The sequence below is a fragment of the Hemitrygon akajei genome, chromosome 8 (genome assembly GCF_048418815.1).
Source record: "Hemitrygon akajei chromosome 8, sHemAka1.3, whole genome shotgun sequence".
In the NCBI taxonomy this organism is placed as follows: Eukaryota; Metazoa; Chordata; class Chondrichthyes; order Myliobatiformes; family Dasyatidae; genus Hemitrygon; species Hemitrygon akajei.
The window spans coordinates 124,109,900-124,128,572 of NC_133131.1; the positions used below are offsets into that span (position 1 = coordinate 124,109,900).

The 18,673-nt window shown below is 40.6% G+C and overlaps 1 protein-coding gene across 1 annotated transcript in view; it reads left to right on the forward strand.

The window, feature by feature from the left end:
- itga8 (integrin, alpha 8) overlaps positions 1–18,673 on the forward strand; it is a 249,612-nt gene that overhangs the window by 29,523 nt on the left and 201,416 nt on the right. The window contains exon 7 of the mRNA XM_073054528.1: positions 5,061–5,186. Coding sequence (XP_072910629.1) covers positions 5,061–5,186 — 126 coding nt within the window. The remainder of the gene's footprint in view (positions 1–5,060; positions 5,187–18,673) is intronic.

An 18,673-nucleotide genomic window follows, 5' to 3' on the forward strand; every position in this document is an offset into this window, starting at 1 on the left:
TGCCAGCTCACCTTTCCAAAACACTTCATTTCAAAACACTTCTAAAAACCTACTTTTTTAATTTGGCCTTCTTATTGGATTACTTAATGCCCATTGATGTTGATTATATTTATACAATTTGGTACATTTGATTAAACTTTATTGTAGTCTTTACTTATGATTTTTAATTTTGTCTTGTATTTTTCTGAATATATTGATTTATTTTTACAATCTATGTAAAGCACATTGAGCCTGCACCTTAATGTATGAAAGGTGCTATATAACTATAGTTATTATTGTTATTATGTTTGTAATAGCATGTTGAATGTGATTTTGAAAACATCTGCATTTTGTACATCTTTACAATATAGTTTCACTTTATGGGGCTAATTGTTGCCCATCAATTGGTCGATTATTGTATTCAGTAATAAGAATTGGTCTATGGCCAGCATGGTAATGTAACGGTTAGTCTGTCACTTTACAATGCCAGCTGTAAATTTTGTTTCAATTCCTGCTGCAAGTTTGTAAAGAGCTTGTATGTTGTCCCCGTGACTGTGGATTTCCTCCAAGTGCTCTGGTTTCCCCCCACATTCCAAAACATAAGAGTTAGGGTTAGTAACTGTTCTGGCAATTAAACACTGTGATCTTTAAATGGGCTTGTTGGTATTGGTTTTATTATTATTGTCTCATGGTACAGTGAAAGGCTTGTCTTGCAAACTGCCCATACGGATCAATTACGCTATGCATTGGGGGAGTGCAGGGTAAAACAATAACAAAATGCAGAATAAGGTGTATCAGCCACCGAGAAAGTGCAGTGCAGGTAAACAGTAAGCAGCAAGATCACAAGAAATTAGATTGTAAGGTTAAGGGTCAATTTTGTACAAGAGAACCATTCAATAGTCTTATAATAGTGGGATAGAGACTGTCCTTAAGCCTAGTGGTACATGCTTTTAGGCTTTTGTATGTTCTGCCCAGTGGGAAAGGGAGAAGTGGAAGGGTTGCTGATTATGTTGGTTGCTTTACTGGCGTAGCAAGATGTACAGGCAGAGCCCGTGGAGGGGAGGCTGGCTTTCATGAGGTGCTGAGCTGAGTCCACATCTTTCCGCAGTGCTTGCTGTCACAGATGGACCAGTTGCTGTACCAGGCTGTAATGTGTCCAGGTAGGATGCTTTCTGTGGTGTCTCAATGAAAGTCAGTAAGGATTGATGAGCCCAGCACACATTTCTTTATCCGTCTGAGGGAGCAGAGGCATTGGTGAGCTCTCTTGGCATGGAGACTATGGGGTTGGATCAGGACAGGCTATTGGTGATGTTCACTGCTTGGAATCTGAAGCTCTCAAACGCTCCCCTTCCGCCCCCCTCCCCTCCCCCCCCCCCCCCCCCACCACCAGCAGCAATATTGATGTAAACAGGAGCATGTGCACTGTCCCCCTTCCTGAAGTCAATGACCAGCTCTTTTGTTTTGCTGATGTTGAGGGAAAGGTCCTTGTCATGACACCGTGTTACTAAGCTTTCTCTCTGCTTCCTGTTCTCTGACTCATGCTTGCTGAGATACTGATGCACCATCAATAACTCACTCTGAGATGTAAGAAGCGAGGTATCGGCTTTTATTGACTGGAAGAATGAACAACACTACATCCTGGGGAATGAGGCTGGGCAACAGGCCTCAGTCGCCTTTATACAGGGGTCTGTGGGAGGAGCCACAGGAGCAGTCAGCAGGGGTCTGTGGGAGGAGCCACAGGAGCAGTCCAGACAGGTATATCTAGTTCACCACAGATACGGCCCACTATAGCGGTGTCATCTGCAAAATGGTAGATAGAGTCAGCCCATGCAGTTGTGAATGTACAGGGAGTAGAGTATGGGACAGAGGACACAAGCTTATGCAACACCAGGTTTAGAATAATCGTGGCAGAGATGTTGCTGTCTGATCTTACTGATTGTGATCTGTTGGTCAGGAAGTCGATGATTTAGTTACAGAGGGGGGTGTTGACTCCTAGGGTGCAGAGTTTGTTCATGATTTTCCTTGGAATTATGGCCTTGAAAGCAGAGCTGTAATCGTCACAATATTCTAATGTAAATATCTATACTACTCAGATGCTCCAGATATGAGTGTAAGACCATGGAGGTGGAAATTGATGAAGTCCAGATACATCATAATTATTTCTGTCACTTTTATTGACCTGATTCAGATTTTACTTCGTAACTCTAGTTTCTGTTCCTCTATGGTAATAATCTGCTGCTACATCGATACCTTTCATTGAATGATATTCTTTTTCATTTATCTGTTCCAACTTCATTGATACTGGAATTTTACATTTCACATCTAGTAAAATACCAGGGTTGCAAGTGCTGAGACCAGCTGGCAGGCTTGAGTAACTTCTGATCCCTAATTGCAAATCTGCAGCTCTCCAAAATTTCCGATGGTTTAGGATTGTAAAGTAAGACTTAAAATTTATACTACTTTACTGTAAGATATCTAATGCAATGTAATGATGTAGTGTAATTTATTGACGGTCCAAACGCCATCTATAAATTTGCCGACAATACGATTGTTGGCAGAATTTTAGATGGTGACGAGGAGCCATACAGGGGTGAGATAGATCAGCTGGTTGATTGCAGTCACACCAACAACCTTGTACTCAATGTCAGTCAGACGTAAGGAATTAATTGTGGACTTCATACGAAGTCGAGGGGAATGCACATCATTCCTCATCGAGGGATCAGCAGTGGAAATGGTGAGCGGGCTCAAGCACCTGGGTGTTAATATCTCTGAAGTTCTATTCTGATGCATGACAGTGGCTATATTTTATTTGGAGCTTGAAGCGACTTGGTAAGTCACCAAAGACCCTAGCAAATGCCTGCAGGTGTACTGTGGAGAGCATTTTAACTGGTTGCATCACCATCCCTTATGGAGGGATCATTGCACAGGATCAGAAACAGCGGCAGGAAGATCCAAGCTCAGCGGGCTCCATCCTAGGAACCTGCTTTATATTATTACATGTTGCACTGTACTACCACAGAACAACACATTTCGTGCCAGGGATATTAAACCAGATTCAAATGTATTTTAAAATCCATTTCAGTTGGGGGAACAGATTTGTATTACACTCCTGTTTGTGCAGGCTGTGTCTCACTGTCCAGTTCCACGATATTATTTCCTGTAAAAGCAAAGTCTGTGCGTTCTGTATAGAACTGAAAGATTGCAGGCCACAAGCCTCCCAATTTCCCCAATGTAACTATGTGGACATTTTGCTCAGTTTCCACACTTATTTCACACAGTTTCTGTCTGAGACCTATTCTGCACCATGTCACTATTTCTCCTATAGTATTTATCTGATTATCATTGTTTCTTACAAAGCATTGTTCAAATCAATTCTTAAATAAGGTCAGAGTTATACTAAATGATCACTGGCTTCCAGCCTAACTCTTCAAACTATATTGGAGTGGTACGGCAGTGCTATGGTTAGCACAATGCTTTATGGTACAGGCGACCTGGTACAATTCCCACTGCTGCCTGTACATTCTCCCTGTGACAGCGTGGATTTCCTCCGAGTTTTCTCCCACAGTCCAAAGACATACTGGTTGGTAGGTTAATTGGTCATTGGAAATTGTCCCATGATTCGGGTTGGATTAAATTTAAGGGATTGTTGGGTGGCTTAGCCGTGAAGGGCTAGAAGGACCTTTTACGCACGGTATCAAAATAAATAAATAATGATTAAATGGCTTTTTATAAATCTTGCTAACACATGTGATCCTTACTTGAAACCGACAATGTAAATTACATAGAAACTAAGATGAAGAGACACGGAGAGCTGCTAGAATATGTGGAATTGATTTATTCAACTATCTAACTGCATTGAGCATCAGACACATATCACACATTTAAATGCATTACAGCGATAATCAGAAAAGCACAGGGCAGCTTAACAGCAGGGAATTGTAAGTTTGCTGCTGACTGTAGATGAAGCATGAATAAATGCTCAGATGATACCCTAGCTGAAAAAAAATCCTGAATTAAAATAACATTCGTGGAGAAGTAGAAATGTGAAATTATTTTAGAAATTTAAAAAAATTGTTCCTCATATTGAATACTTTGTCCTTGCACATTCTCTTGCATTTCACTCTGGGAAAGTGGCCTATCGTGAGAGTGTCAAATAGCAGACTAACAAACTGATTGATTTTACCTGTATTATATGAACAAACACAATGGAAACTCCTGCTGTAAACCTTTCCATCCCCACTACATAATATTTTGTGCTGCAAAATCTGATACATTAGACGAAAAAATTCTTTAGTCACTTAAAATTGTAACAGTATAAATGCTCTTTGAAAATAATAAGTTATAGAAGTCCTGACGAAGGGTCTCGGCCCGAAACGTCGACAGCACTTCTCCCTATAGATGCTGCCTAGCCTGCTGTGTTCTACCAGCATTTTGTGTGTGTTGTTGTTTGAATTTCCAGCATCTGCAGATTTCCTCGTGTTTGCAAGTTATAGAAGTATTATGTTAAAATCAACAAATTACTGGTGATTGCAATAAACTTATAATTTTCATGTTTTACTAAATTAGCAATTGACCACAAATATATAATCATTGGGACTCAGAGAACTCTTGTACGATAGAATGCATATCAAATGGCTATTTTGTTTTGGACTTCAATTTGGCTGTATTTTGTGGTCCACGGTTAGTGTTTGAGATCCACTGAATCCTTAAGTGTACCTGGGATTGTTTACATCTTTGTTTCAGTGGTAAACTGTGAGGGCTATTTAAGGATTGCATATTTGAGTATTTATATTATAAATATAAATGAAGATTACGCAATTAATTTTTTTCTAGATTCATAATAGATACTGTATTCTACTTCATCTGGAAATACGAAGAAAGCTTTTACATTGAATTTTTCTTCACAGTTCGGTAGTTACATAAAGAACTCATGAATCAGGCTGCATTATCCTGTAAATTGTGGGCATTCTGGCTTCTTATATTTTTGGGAATATTGAGGTACTGTATAATTAATTGTGACATGAGGTGAGTTGAATACCCATTTTGCTTCATTCATGCCTTTTTAATATTTTTGGACGCAGGTCAGGTGATCACTGCAGGTATGGTTGGAATTTTAAATGGAAGTGACTATAAAAGTTTGCTACGAAGAGTGAATGGGGAACGCCAGACTGGAGTGGCTCCTGCTGATTACGATGACAACTACTTAGGTGAGACTTGTTTGGGCACTTCATATAAACTAACAACAACTGCATTCAAACACCTGTTGATGTTATTAGGATGGATAACTGCACCAATTATGCTGACAGATAGTAATGCAAAAAAAAGCTTATTAACCCTTAAAGCTCCCTTTGGTTTGTCACCACATTTTAAAGTATCCAGCAACAGATCCATCACATTTTCGGACATTTAGTTTGGGCTTCAGATAATCACTCATCATTCAGCAGAAAAGTTCAAGATCTTTATTCTGATGTATGTACTTTAATATAGATAGTCCTGAGTTACATCAGGATTCTGTTCCTGAAAATTGTAGCTGAACTGTCTGACTGGGACAATGATTGGACTATGACTGGGAGAGGATCACAGAAGAGTGAGTAGGCATGGGAAGAGAGGTTTCCAGCCTACTCAGTGCTCCTGGTTCTGCTTGACCTGAACCAACCCCTGATCATTACGTCCTGGGGCAAGGGATGGAGGAAGAGTGATTAAGGCATACAGAAATGCCTCATTACCACCCAGGTGAAGTTTGCTTGCAGCCAGCAGATCCGTCCCCATCTATCCCGCCGGACTCCCAAGTACTTGCCTATCTGTATGTATATGTGTATGTCAGGGGGAAACCTGCAGTGCTATACTGATTTCTATTAGTTTGCCATAGATTAACAACTGATGGAATGTTTGAATTGTCTTTCATTGTGAATACTTTTATACCAATTTATAGTTACAGTCACCAAAAATGTAGGTACAGTCAGCCCTCCTTATCTGCGAGGTATTGGTTCCAGGACCCCTCGTGGATACCAAAATTCACGGATGCTCAAGTCCCTTATTCAACCTGTCTCAATATGATGGACCTTAGGACCCAGCGGAACCCCAGACCTTATTTAACCTGTCTCAGTGCGGTAGACATTAGGACCCGGCGGCGGAGCTCTGAATCCGCAGTGTTTCTGTTCACGAAAATAATCACAATAATGATTGAAAATAAAGTGGAAATAATAAAGTGATCAGAAAGAGGTGAAATGCCATCGGTCATTGGAAAAGCGTTAGGCTACAGTCGATCAACGATCGGAACAATTTTAAAGGATAAAGTGAGGAAGGCTCTGCCCCAATGAAAGCTACAATTACTACTAAGCAACGCAGTGGTTTAATTTTTGGGGTTTGGGGTTTTTGATCCTCCACATCAACCCGGCATGGTGGAAAGTGCGCTCGGAAGTGGTCTGTCACCGGATTGAACTCGGGAACTTCCCGAGCCCGGCGCTGAAACATACGTTCTTAAGTGCTTTATATGCATAGAAAGGTAAAATATATACTATATACCAAGACAAATGATTGACTAACTGACGCTAAATAATACCGGATGTACCTGTTTCGACTTACTTAGTAAGAGAACTTCCGATTTTTTTCGATACTGATCCACGATAACCCACACACATCCTCCCGTATACTTTAAATCATCTCTAGATTTCTTATAATACCTAATACAATGTAAATGCTATGTAAAATAGTTGTTATACTGCATTATTTAGGGAATAATGACAAGAAAAAAAGTCTGTACATGCTCCAACGACAAGTGCTGGAAGAGCACTTCTGGGTTTGGTTGAATTCGCACATGCAGGATTTGCGGATAAGGAGGGTCGACTATATACTTAATTGGTAGTTTCATGAATCAACAAAACAGAGTCAGTTTTGTTTGCATCTGCCCTTAATTAAGCTGCAGGCCAGCTTTCTGCCTACCATGCCTATTCTAGGAATACCTGTGCTACACTGCAGGCGTCCTAGGTTTTCCAATCACGAGACTGTGAAATCCGCTGCTGATCTGGTGAAAGTTCAGTGGGACGTTGAACTCAGTGGGGAAAATGGCTGAATATCTTTTTTATTTGATTTAGTTAAGGTAGCTGTTTAATTATTTAAATGTATATGCTTCTGACCTTTTAGTCATAGATGATACAATGTGGAAACAGGCCCCTTGGCCCAGCTAATCCATGCTCCTGTACTGCTGAGCGAGCTAGGCCCATCTGCCTGTGTTTGGCCTATGTTTTTCAAAACCTCCTATCCATGTACTTATTCCAGCTGGCTTTTGAATGTTGCTAATCTGTTCACCTCCCTGAATATTTCTGCCAGCTCATTCCAAATATGCATCACTGTAAGGGCCCCAAATGTCCCTTACAAATCTCTTGCCTCTGATTGTAAATCTACACCCTCTTTTTTTTCGACCCTCCACTCCATTCCTGTGATAAAAACGACTTGGCTTCATCCTTTTTATGCCTCTCATGATCTTATATACCTCCATCAGATCAGACAACCTATGCATTTTAACTTAAAAAAAATAGATTAAGTATCATATTTTAAATTTTTAATAGTGTTTGAGTATATTTCAATGTTTGTCAATACTACATAGACTTTCCTCTGTGAGTTGGGAGATAGCCTTTCACTGCATGCTCCAAGGATAGATTTCTGGTGCGCTTGTGCAATTTACTGCTCAGCAGAAAATCTTCCCTGACCTCTATCCCATCATTGTCAATACTGCTGCTCTAAAATTAATGCATGGTACATCTTGATCGGTGCACTGACATTTTTTTATGTAACAGAGAGAAAGTTGATGACCATTAGATCCAAGGAATTAAATGCTTCACTAGTCACGTGGCAGGAATTTTTTCAGAACTCTTTCTTAAAGTTTCTACCTTTTATGCAATAAATCATATAAAATCAATACAATATTGAATATCATTGTCCTTTCCCAGTGCTGATCTTAGTACATTTCCTAAATAACATACTTAAGCTATCTTTTGGCAAGGTTATTAATCTCTCGAATACTTATACAAGAGATAACAGTTGGATTAGTCACAACAATTTTAGATTAGCTATACATATTCATAAATTGTATTGCTTTTCTGTTGTAGAGTGAGGTCCTAAATGGGGGCTTTGACTCCTTGAGGTTTTATTATTACTTTGTCTTTGTACAGGATCTTGTCAAATACTTTCTAATGGAATGGATACAAATACAAAAACCTTCTTCTTCAGTCATCATTTTTGAAAAAAAAGAGCAATTGATTTGTTTGTATGGACTTCCAATTGTGATGCTTCAGTTTGGGAGAATCAGTCACTACTGGCACTAAAGTAGATGCTACCAAGTGTTTGCGAAATTAAATAAACTAGGCAAAGGAATGTCATGAGTTGCTGTGTGAAACTTATGATATAGGATACAAAATATGATTGGCTGCCAGATGTCCAATCTGCTTGCAATTAAATCAAAGGAACATAACATTAAAATGATCTGCACTTAGAAAGTAATGCATTCAAAGGAGAGCAGCTTTTATATTTATACAGCAAATTGACTGGCCTTAATGCAGCTAAACGGACACAGCTGTTGCTTGTTCAATTGAATTAGATCAATGTACTTATTCTGAGTTGACATTTACAAATAGTGTTGAATTAAACTAGTTAAGTATGGTAACTGCTGTGCCTTTTTGTTACAATAATTTGATTAGAGAAAAGGACAAAAATTTAAGCAAAGGTTTATGTGCTGCCACTGAAGAGGTTTGTTACGAAGATTTACACTTAGCTTTTCCAAGTTGAAAATCATGTGGAGTCTAAAGGTGTTCTGAAGGCATTCACTACTTGTGTGGATGAGGGAATAAAGTGGCAGATGCTATAAATCTGAAATAAAAACAGAATGCTGGAAATATGCAGCAGGACTTGTCATATCTGTGGAGAGAGAAAAAGAGTCAGTGGCCTTTCATCAGAATTCTCTGCACATATTCTTCTAGAATCTAGATACTGAGTATTTCTGGCATTTCCTGTTTTTTGTTACACGTTCTGAAATTGTTTTACAAACAATATTTCCCAAGTGCCTTTTATGAAAGACAGCTTTTCTAAACCATAAAATGATGCATTCTCCTGATGGTACATAATGTTAAATCTTTTCAACTTGGGTCATAACAGACCACTTCTAAATGCATGGGTGAGCCAATTATATTCTTTTTTTCAAGAAGCAATCTCTTTTTCTATCCTCCCAAAGGCTGACAATGAAGAAGCAGAGAGGGAAAAGAAATATAAAGGGGTTGAGTTATCTGTTAAAGTGGATAAGTTGCTAGGCTTAGATAAAGTGCACTCCTGTCTCCCAGAGAGAGCAGAAGATGCTGTAGTGTTCTTCTGCAGGCAGAGTGTCAGGGAACTAAATGGTCCTTGATGTGGAGATCTTCTTTAGCAAAGGAGAAAGGGAACAATGGAGTAATTACTGACCAGTAGGCAAATTCTTCAGAGAATTTCTTGTGGGCAGCATGAATTGGCATTTAGATGGTCATGGGTTACTGAAGAAAAGTCAGCAAGGATTTGATAAGGGTAGATTTTGGTTTATTATTATGTTGTAGGCTGGGGAAAAGTACACACTCAGGACAACAAACACTTTTTTGGGTTTTAATTCCTTTAGCTGTTTTAGATGTTTAAGTGCCAGAAGAGGGTCTTAAAACAAAACAAACGACTTTACAATCAGGTCCTGCCATTACAATCTCTGTTTAACCTTCAATCCACACACTTGTGTATCAACCAATTGCATATGCAGTATAAAAATACAAAGAAAATTGCACAAAACTAATATGGAACTAATACGGTAGTGGCAATTCTGAAGGAACACAATACAAACAACATTAGAATCCCCCCAACCCTGTGCCTTATACATAGCAGTGAAAAATGTAAGCGAATACGTCTCATCTAAGACGTCTACTACTTTTTAGTACACATGTGCTGAACTCCCGAACAGAGACTAAACATTCACGTTACACTGTTACATGCACAATCAGTCACGATACAATAAAGTTAGACAAAAGGTACATTTTGGCACAACTTTTACAGGATATTGCCTAGTAGTTAAATTACAGGAAGACTGACCTACTTGGCCGGTGAGGAGCTTAGCAAGCCATGCTACCAGTGTCGAGTTCTTTACTCGTGAAAATCTAAAGCATCCCCATGTAAAACATGTCAAATTACCGATCTTCTCAAGTCGCCAACAAGCATGAATGAGTTCACATGGATATTGTAAATTAATGCTCACCTTTCCTCACCCAGCCCAGTATCTCTGGGGTGGGGGGGGGGGGGGAGCTTGATTCCAACGCCCTACCAGCTACGGCAGCAGAAAGCAAAATGGTCTCCCCGCTATCCCGCACATGCGTAATGAAGTCACCATCTCCACTTAAAGGCACAGACAACTATTCTCATATTACCCGGATGAATGCCTAAGTACACTTCTAACGATACTGAATAAGATTCGACGGTCACCCGGCTACAATCACTATCATTATCACATGAACGAAGATAAAAAATTGTCTTGGCATGCCACCCATATTTCATCGCGTTAGAACATTGAGGTTGGACAAGGGAAAAGCAATAACAGAATGAGGATAAAGTATGAAGCGACAGAGAATGTAGAGTGTAGGTAGATAATGAAATGCAAGACCATGGTGAGGTAAATTGTGAAGCCAAAAGTCCATATTTTAAAAAATGGTGAGGGTCAAATGGAAGGTGCCAAATTTCCTTAGCCTCCTGAGGAAGTAGAGGTCCTGTTGGACTTCCTTAGCTATAGCATCTACATAATTGGACCAGAACAAGCTATTGGTGATGTTCTGTCTTAGGAACTTGAAGTTTTCAACCTTCTAGACCTCTGCTCTTTTGATGTAAAGTAGAACATGGGCACCCCCATCCTTCTTGAAGTCAATAACAGCTACTCTTCTTTCCTGACATTGAAGTAAAAGCTTTGCTCATGGCAAGGATCTCCACCATCTGAGCTATGTCATCTTTTTGCAATTACCTTTTGGCAGGAGCTGGTGAAACCTGAAGTGCAACACCACCAGGTTCAGGGGCAGCTACTCCCCTTCATCCATTGGGTTCTTGAACTAACCAACAAAACCCTAACGATTACAGTATAGCAACATTGTGACCATTTTGTACTAAGATAGATTTACTTTTGGTCTGATTGCATCTGTAAAATTTGTAATCTATCTTTATCTTGTTAGTGCTGTTTATATGATGCTATATTTCGATTTCATTGGTCTGGCTGATCTGCGTAATGCATATCCACTTTTCATTGGCTCAGCTCCAAGGCAGTATTACATTATTGGTCTTCTCCCAAGCCAGGACTCGTGTCTCATATCATTTTGTTTGTTTTCCCCGAGATAAACAAGTTAAAATCAGTTTAACCAGGTCAGCCAGTTGTTGGGCCCAGATCTCTTCAAGTCACTGATATAGACTGCACTTTTCATAAGCCTGCATCTTCTAGCTTACCAAAGGACATCTCACAAAGAAGTTCTTATTTGGAAATGATGTCTAGTTTAACAAATTATTGGCATGGGTCTCATTGTGCCTTTGTAATTGTTTCAATCCAATTATCTCTGAACACAACTAGTTCACAAAACAGTTTGCAAAATGGCAGCCTCCGCTCCTTCCAGCACATGGCAAGAGCAAATACATTTGTTTTGTTTGCTTCTACTGTCCTAGGCTCATTCTAGTTAGATGTCTTTTTTATGGTTTAGTTCCTGCATGGCCAACGGCCTTGTAGGGAACCAGTGTTGAGAAGAGTCATGGCGGAAATGTTGCTGCTGATTGGGGTCTGTTGATCAGGAAGTCAAGGATCCAGTTGCAGAGGGAGGTTTTGAATCCAAAGTCTAGGATTTCAGAGAGGACTTGTCTGATGATGCTACTTTATTTTTTGAAACTTTACAGAGTTTGAAGCATTTAATATAGATTTTGGATTTTAATAAGATGTATGATGAAATCCAACATTGTAGATTAATCTAGAGAGTAAAAGCCTATGGGGATGCAGAAAGTTGTGTTAAAATTTGGCAATGTGGGCACAAGGAAAGGGTAATGGTTGATGAGAATTTTAGTGACTGGATGTAAGGATTTCATGGAGCTTCATTATTATGTCCCTTGCCTCTTCATAGTGTACACTTACTTTTTAATAAAGTAGGGGCAATAATTCAGAAATTTGTCATGACAGAACAAAAGAAAATCCGCAGCTACAAAAATTATGGGAATCATGCAGAAAGGTCAATAACTAGAGGAAATGTATTGAGAAAAGAACAAGAGGTGTAGTTTTCTGGAATGTACTATAATATGGACTGAAGAAGGCCATGAGGAAATTCAGTCCCGCAGTCTTGATGCCAATGAACCACCTCTTTCTCCTGTAGGAATTCTCTTCTACAATCTGTGAAATAGAATTGTCAAAAGAATGTTTCCAGATTCTCTCTTTTGAATTCCATTTGTATTTTGTTTGTATTTCACAGTTCTTCCTGTACAGATTCATAACTTTTGAAATAACAAAATATCACATGGAGTAAGTGGATTGTAGTTATTGGGGACATATACTGTATCAAATATTTGATTAGGTATTGATTATGCTACAACTGGAGAACAAAATTGGGGTTGCCTTTTATTTGGAGAGGTTGTATTAAAATTTACTGTGATTTCATGTTCTGCCTTTTTGCTTAGACCCAAAGTTTCTAATAACATACATTGAAACCCATATTTTGTCTGCGGGTCTGAAAACAGGTCTAGACATTTATCTCTTCCTGCTTATAAAACTAGTAAAGGTTACTATTATTATGTTGGTGAAAGTCAACAAAAGGCTATTTATTGGCAATGTCAACATTTCATGGCATATATAGTATATTTAATTTGCAAATTGTCCCAAATAGATCATGCTATGCAAGTTAGATTTTTGGAAATAAATATAATGTAACACACAGATGCATTTACAGTTTTGAAACTGTTCCAGAGATGGGAGAATGAAGAGGCAATAGGAGCTACAGGGAGGCAGATGTACCTATGTTGCAAAAGGCATGTACTGAAGCTGGGTAACAGTCAGGAGAGGGGAAAAAGGCATAAGCAGACAGTGCAGAGTACTCCAGTGGCCATTCCCCTCAATAACAAATAAACTTGAGATGGGGAGTGGAATGACCTACAGGAGAAACCCACAATGTCACTGATTCTGATTCTGTAGTTCTGAACGAAGGTGGGGATGGGGAGTAGGAGAAGAGATTCAATAGAAATCTGGGGTTTGAAAGAGACTTTAGTTTAGTACCTTGCCCCCCCCCCAGGTACCAGGGTCAGGGATCGGGTCTGCAGCAATCTTAAGGGGAGAGTGAGCAGCCAGAAGTCATGGTATACATTGCTACCAATGACACAGGTAGGGAAAAAGGTCTGAAAGAGTGAAAGAAACATGAGAAAGCTTTGGTGAGTAGGATTAAAGAAAACCACAAGGCATACGACACATAGATGAAGAAAAGGAGGATGTTTAGAGTGAGGGTAGGTCCGATCAGGAAACATGTGCCTGGAGTAGGAAAGGGTAGGGGAGGTCCTTAATGCATACTTTGCTTCAGTATTCATCAGTGAAATGGACCTGGATGAATGTGAGGACAGAGTAAAACAGGCTGAAATGCTGAAACATGTCAATATTTAGAAAGAAGATGTGCTGGAATTACGAAAATCATTTGGATGCATAAGTCTCTGGGACTGAACAGAATATATACCCCAGGATACTGTGGGAAGAGACTACTACACCTTTAGCAATGATTTTTGCATCCTCACCGTTCATAGGACTGGTACCTGAAGATTGGAAGGTAGCAAATGTTATTCCTATGTTCATGAAAGGTAATAAAGATAATCCTAGGAATTTTAGACGAGTGGAAGACAGGCTATTGGAGATGATTCTTATAAACAGGATTTATGAGTATATGGAGAAGCATAGTCTGTATAAGGACAGTCAGTGTGGTCTGAGGGGCAGGTCGTGCCTCACAATTCTAACTGAATTTTCTGAGGAAGTGACAGGACAAATTGATAAAAGCAGACCAGTGGATGTGGTGTATATGAGTTTTAGTAAGGCGTTCAATAAGGTAGTAGTTTCATTCAAAAAGTCACGAGGCATGGGACCTAGGGGTACTTGGCTGTGTGAATTCAGAAGTAGCTTGCCCACAGAAGGCAGAAGGTGTTGGTAGTTGGAGTGTGTTTGGCCTTGAGGTTGGTGACCAGTAGTATTCTGCAGAATTCTGTTCTGGTGCCTTTTCTTGTGATTATTATAAATTACTTGGATGAGGGAGTGGAAGGGAAGATTAGTAAATTTTCAGATGACAGGAAAGTTGGTGGAGTTGTGGGTAGTGTGAAGGGTTGTACCTTGCAGCAGGATATTGACAGGATGCAGAGCTGGGATGAGATTGGCAGATGGAGTTCAACCTAGAAAAGTGTGAAGTGATTCATTTTGGAAGGTTGAATTTGAAAACAGAAAACGGAGTTAATGGCAGGATTTAATTTGGCAGTATGGAAGATGTCCACAGATCCCTCAAAGTTGCCATGCAAGCAAGTTGATAGGGAGAGGAAGGAGCATGGTGTGATGGCCTTCATTAGTACTACACTTGGAGAAGTGATGTTCCACAAGGATCTATTCTGGGGACCTGCACTTTCTGAATTTTATAAATGACTTGGATGTGTAAGTGGGAGGTTGTATTAGTAAATTTGCAGATTACACAGAGAATGGCATTATGAATGGTGGAGAAGGTTGTTGTATATGGGACATTGCTAGGATGCAGAGCAAGGCTGAGAAATGGCAGATGGGTCTCAATCCGAAGAAGTCTGAAGTGATACACTTTGGAAGGTCAAACCTGAAGGCGGAAAGCAAGGCTGGGAGTGGGATTCATACGGAAAGCAAGGCCTGTAGTGGGATTTGTACGGAAAGCAAGGCCTGTTGTGGGATTCGTACGGAAAGCAAGGCCTGTTGTGGGATTTGTACGGAAAGCAAGGCCGGTTGCGGGATTCGTATGGAAAGCAAGGCCGGTTGCGGGATTCGTACGGAAAGCAAGGCCGGTAGTGGGATTAGTACGGAAAGCAAGGCCTGTTGCGGGATTCGTACGGAAAGCAAGGCCGGTAGCGGGATTCGTACGGAAAGCAAGGCCTGTTGCGGGATTCGTACGGAAAGCAAGGCCGGTAGTGGGATTAGTACGGAAAGCAAGGCCTGTTGCGGGATTCGTACGGAAAGCAAGGCCGGTAGTGGGATTAGTACGGAAAGCAAGGCCGGTTGCGGGATTCGTACGGAAAGCAAGGCCGGTAGTGGGATTCGTACGGAAAGCAAGGCCGGTAGCGGGATTCTTACGGAAAGCAAGGTCGGTAGCGGGATTCGTAACAGTGCGGATGAACAGAAGCACCTTTGGGTTCAAGTCATTAGGTCCCTCAAGTTAACTGGGTGATTAAGAAGATATATGGTTTGTTGGCCTTCATTAATCAGGGGATTGAGTTCAAGAGCTGTGAAGTAATGTTGCAGCTCCATAATGGTCTAGGTAGACCACCCTTGGAGTAGTGAAGCGTAGTAATTGACGCAATGCTATTACAGCTCAGGGCATCAGATTCAGAGTTCAATCCCAGTGTCCTCCGTAAGGAGTTTGTACGTCCAACCCAGGGAATGCCTGGTTTTTCCCCAGGTGCTCCAGTTTCTTCCCATAGTCCAAAGAAATACTGGGCAAGTTAATTGATCATTGTAAATTGTCCCACGATTGGGTTGGGGTTAAATCAGGATTGTCGGGGGCTGCTGGGCAACGTGGCTTGAAGGGGCTATTCTGGGCTTTATCTCTAAATAAATAAGTACTGTGCTTGGTTCTGGTTGTTTAATTTTAGGAAAGATATGGAATCTTTGGAGAAAGTGCAGAGGAGATTTACCAGGATGCTGCTTAGATTAGAGAGCTTGAGAGAAGTTTGAGGAAGTTAGTCTTTTCTCTTTGGAATGAAGTGGGATGAGAAGTGACTTAATAGATGTGTATAAGATGATAAGAGCCATAGATAGAGTGGGCAGCCACTGCTTTTTTCCCCCAGGGCAATAAAGCCTAATATGAGAGGGAATAATAATACAGTGATTGGAGGAATGTACGTCTGAGGTAGATTTCCTACACAAAGTGGTAAGTGCATGCAACGCATGGCCAGGGATGGTGGTAGAGGCAAGAAAGTTGGTGGAGTTGTGGATAGTGTTCAGGGTTATTGTAGGTTGCAGCAGGATATTGACAGGATGCAGAGCTGGGTTGAGAAGTGGCAGATGGAGTTCAACCTGGAAGAGTGTGAAGCGATTCATTTGGAAGGTCACATTTGAAGGCAGAATACAGGATTAGTGGCAGGCTTCTTGGAAGTGTGGAAGAACAGCAGGATCATGGGGGCCACATCCATAGATCCCACAACGTTGCCGCAGAAGTGTAACAGACTCTTAGGCACATTGAAGAAAGAAAAATGGAGGGCTATGTGGGAAGGCAGCATAATATTGTGGGCCAAAGGGCCTGTATTGTTCTCTACTGTTTTATGTTCTATGGGGCAGGTAGACGTTGATGGGATGTGGACAGTTGTGAAGTAGTAACTCCTAGCACCATTTATCCAGTGTGCTTGCTCCCAATGCATGGACTTTAAGTTCTCTACATCATTCTAAATGTTTCTTCATTTTTGAGTGGCCTCTAAAATGACCAGAAATTGGGGGAGGTATTGCATTTCTTCATGGAGATATTGGTCACACAACTGATTTTTTTTTCGCCTCCTCTGATATTCTGGTCTCATGAGAGCTCACACAAGACTCATTTTCAAGAGTCTGAAGTCAGGCTGGAAATGACCCGGGCTGCCCAAAGTCGCCAGCTGAGAGTAAACAGGGCCTCATTGCTTTGGCTCTTCGCCTGGAAAGGCACATTGCTTGTTTGCTTGTCTGCTTGTCCTAGTGGATTTGGAGAATTTTTCAGAATCAGCTTTGGTGATATTTTTTCACTGCCTTGATACAGAAACAAAAGGGGGTAGAGTTTCATGCCTTGGCATGTCTGCACTAAGTAGTTTTGGTGGGGGGCACAGTTTTGTGCCAGATATGAGAATCTTCAATATTCTTCTCCTCAGTTGAACGAAGTTTGTGCTGATACTTTGAATTTCATCATTAATGCCTGTCCTCATAAGGCTTTGAACACTTCTCTGTGGCTTATACAATATAGGACGAAAACACGTAAGGACACATATATATGCACAGATAGTCATTTGTTGTATGCATTTATTATGTTGGCCTTGCAGCTGACGTGCAGCAACGTGGCCGGAAAGCAGGGGTCCGACCTGTTGAAGTAGGCTGCAGAGAATTTGTAGCCACATCAACATCAAGGCTACTCCGGGAGTTGGGCGTGTGAGGGAAGACACGCCGACAAGCCATCAAAGACCTCTCCAGAGCTGCTGAAAAGGGTAGTCAGTGGCTCTGGATGAAGAGGAAGGGCCCCCAAGTGAATGAATGGCATCTAGGGGGTGAGCCTGGGACGTTGGGACTCACTGCTGAACCCTCTGGAGGTGTCATGGGCCTATCAACAAGACACTGAGGAAAGAGGGCGCCCACTTGATAACCTAGAAGATGCCACCACTCACTTGGCTACCCCACAGAGTCTAGGCAGCATGTCTCAGGATGGCAAATAAGGGATATTAACATCTAGTCCTACATAACATACCTGTCTTTCAATTCTATGATGCAGAAAGACATTCAGTAGTTGCAAAACTATCCCACGTTGCTGATAATCTGCTTCTCTCCTGTGGAAGTAAGCAAGAGAAAACACAATCAGCCATCGAGTAAGAAAATAAATAATTAAAAAAGGAGACGGGAACAAAAAGTTGGCACCGTTAACATTTTTCCACTGAAGAATCTCATTTTTCAAAAAAGGAATTCACTGAGTGTGAACATTAGGTGAAAGCTTATTTTAAAGGATTTTTGTTTCGAAATGTTGTACTGAAATGATAAATGTAAAGTGAAACTGAAGGGATTAATGTCAACTACTGTAAATCCCCAAGGCCTGATAGTCTGCATTCAAGAATGCTTTAGAAAGTGGCCCTGGAAATAGTCGATACACTCGTGGTCATTTTCCAACATTCCTCAGTCTCTGGAACCATTCCAGTGGATTGGAGGCTAGCTAATATAATCCAAATATATATATTTTTTTAATCTGGTATAGAAATAACAATTAATTATTGGGCTGACATCATGGCAGGATAGATGCTAGAGTTTATTATCATAGTTGTAATAGCGGGGGACTTGGAGAAGATTTGGAAAATCTGACAAAGGCAACATGCATTCATGAAAAGGACATCACACATGATAAATCTACTGGAATTGAGGATGCAATTCATGGAATAGGTAAGGGAAAACTAGTGAATGTGGTATAGTTAAAGTTCTAAGAGATCTAAGTTTGCACATAAAAAGTTCTACGGTTGCACATAAAAGATTAACGTGCACAATAAAAACAAGCAGGATTCGGAGTAAGGTATTGATATGAATGGAAAACTAGTTGGCTCCCAGGAAACACAGAGTTGGAATAAATGGGGCTTTTTCTGGGTGTCACTGAGAGGCAAGTGGGGTACTACAGGGACCCCAGCTGTTCACTTATATATTAATGATTTGGAAAGGAAATTAAGTGTAATAACCCTAAATTGGTGGATGGCATAGAGCTTAGGAGCAGGA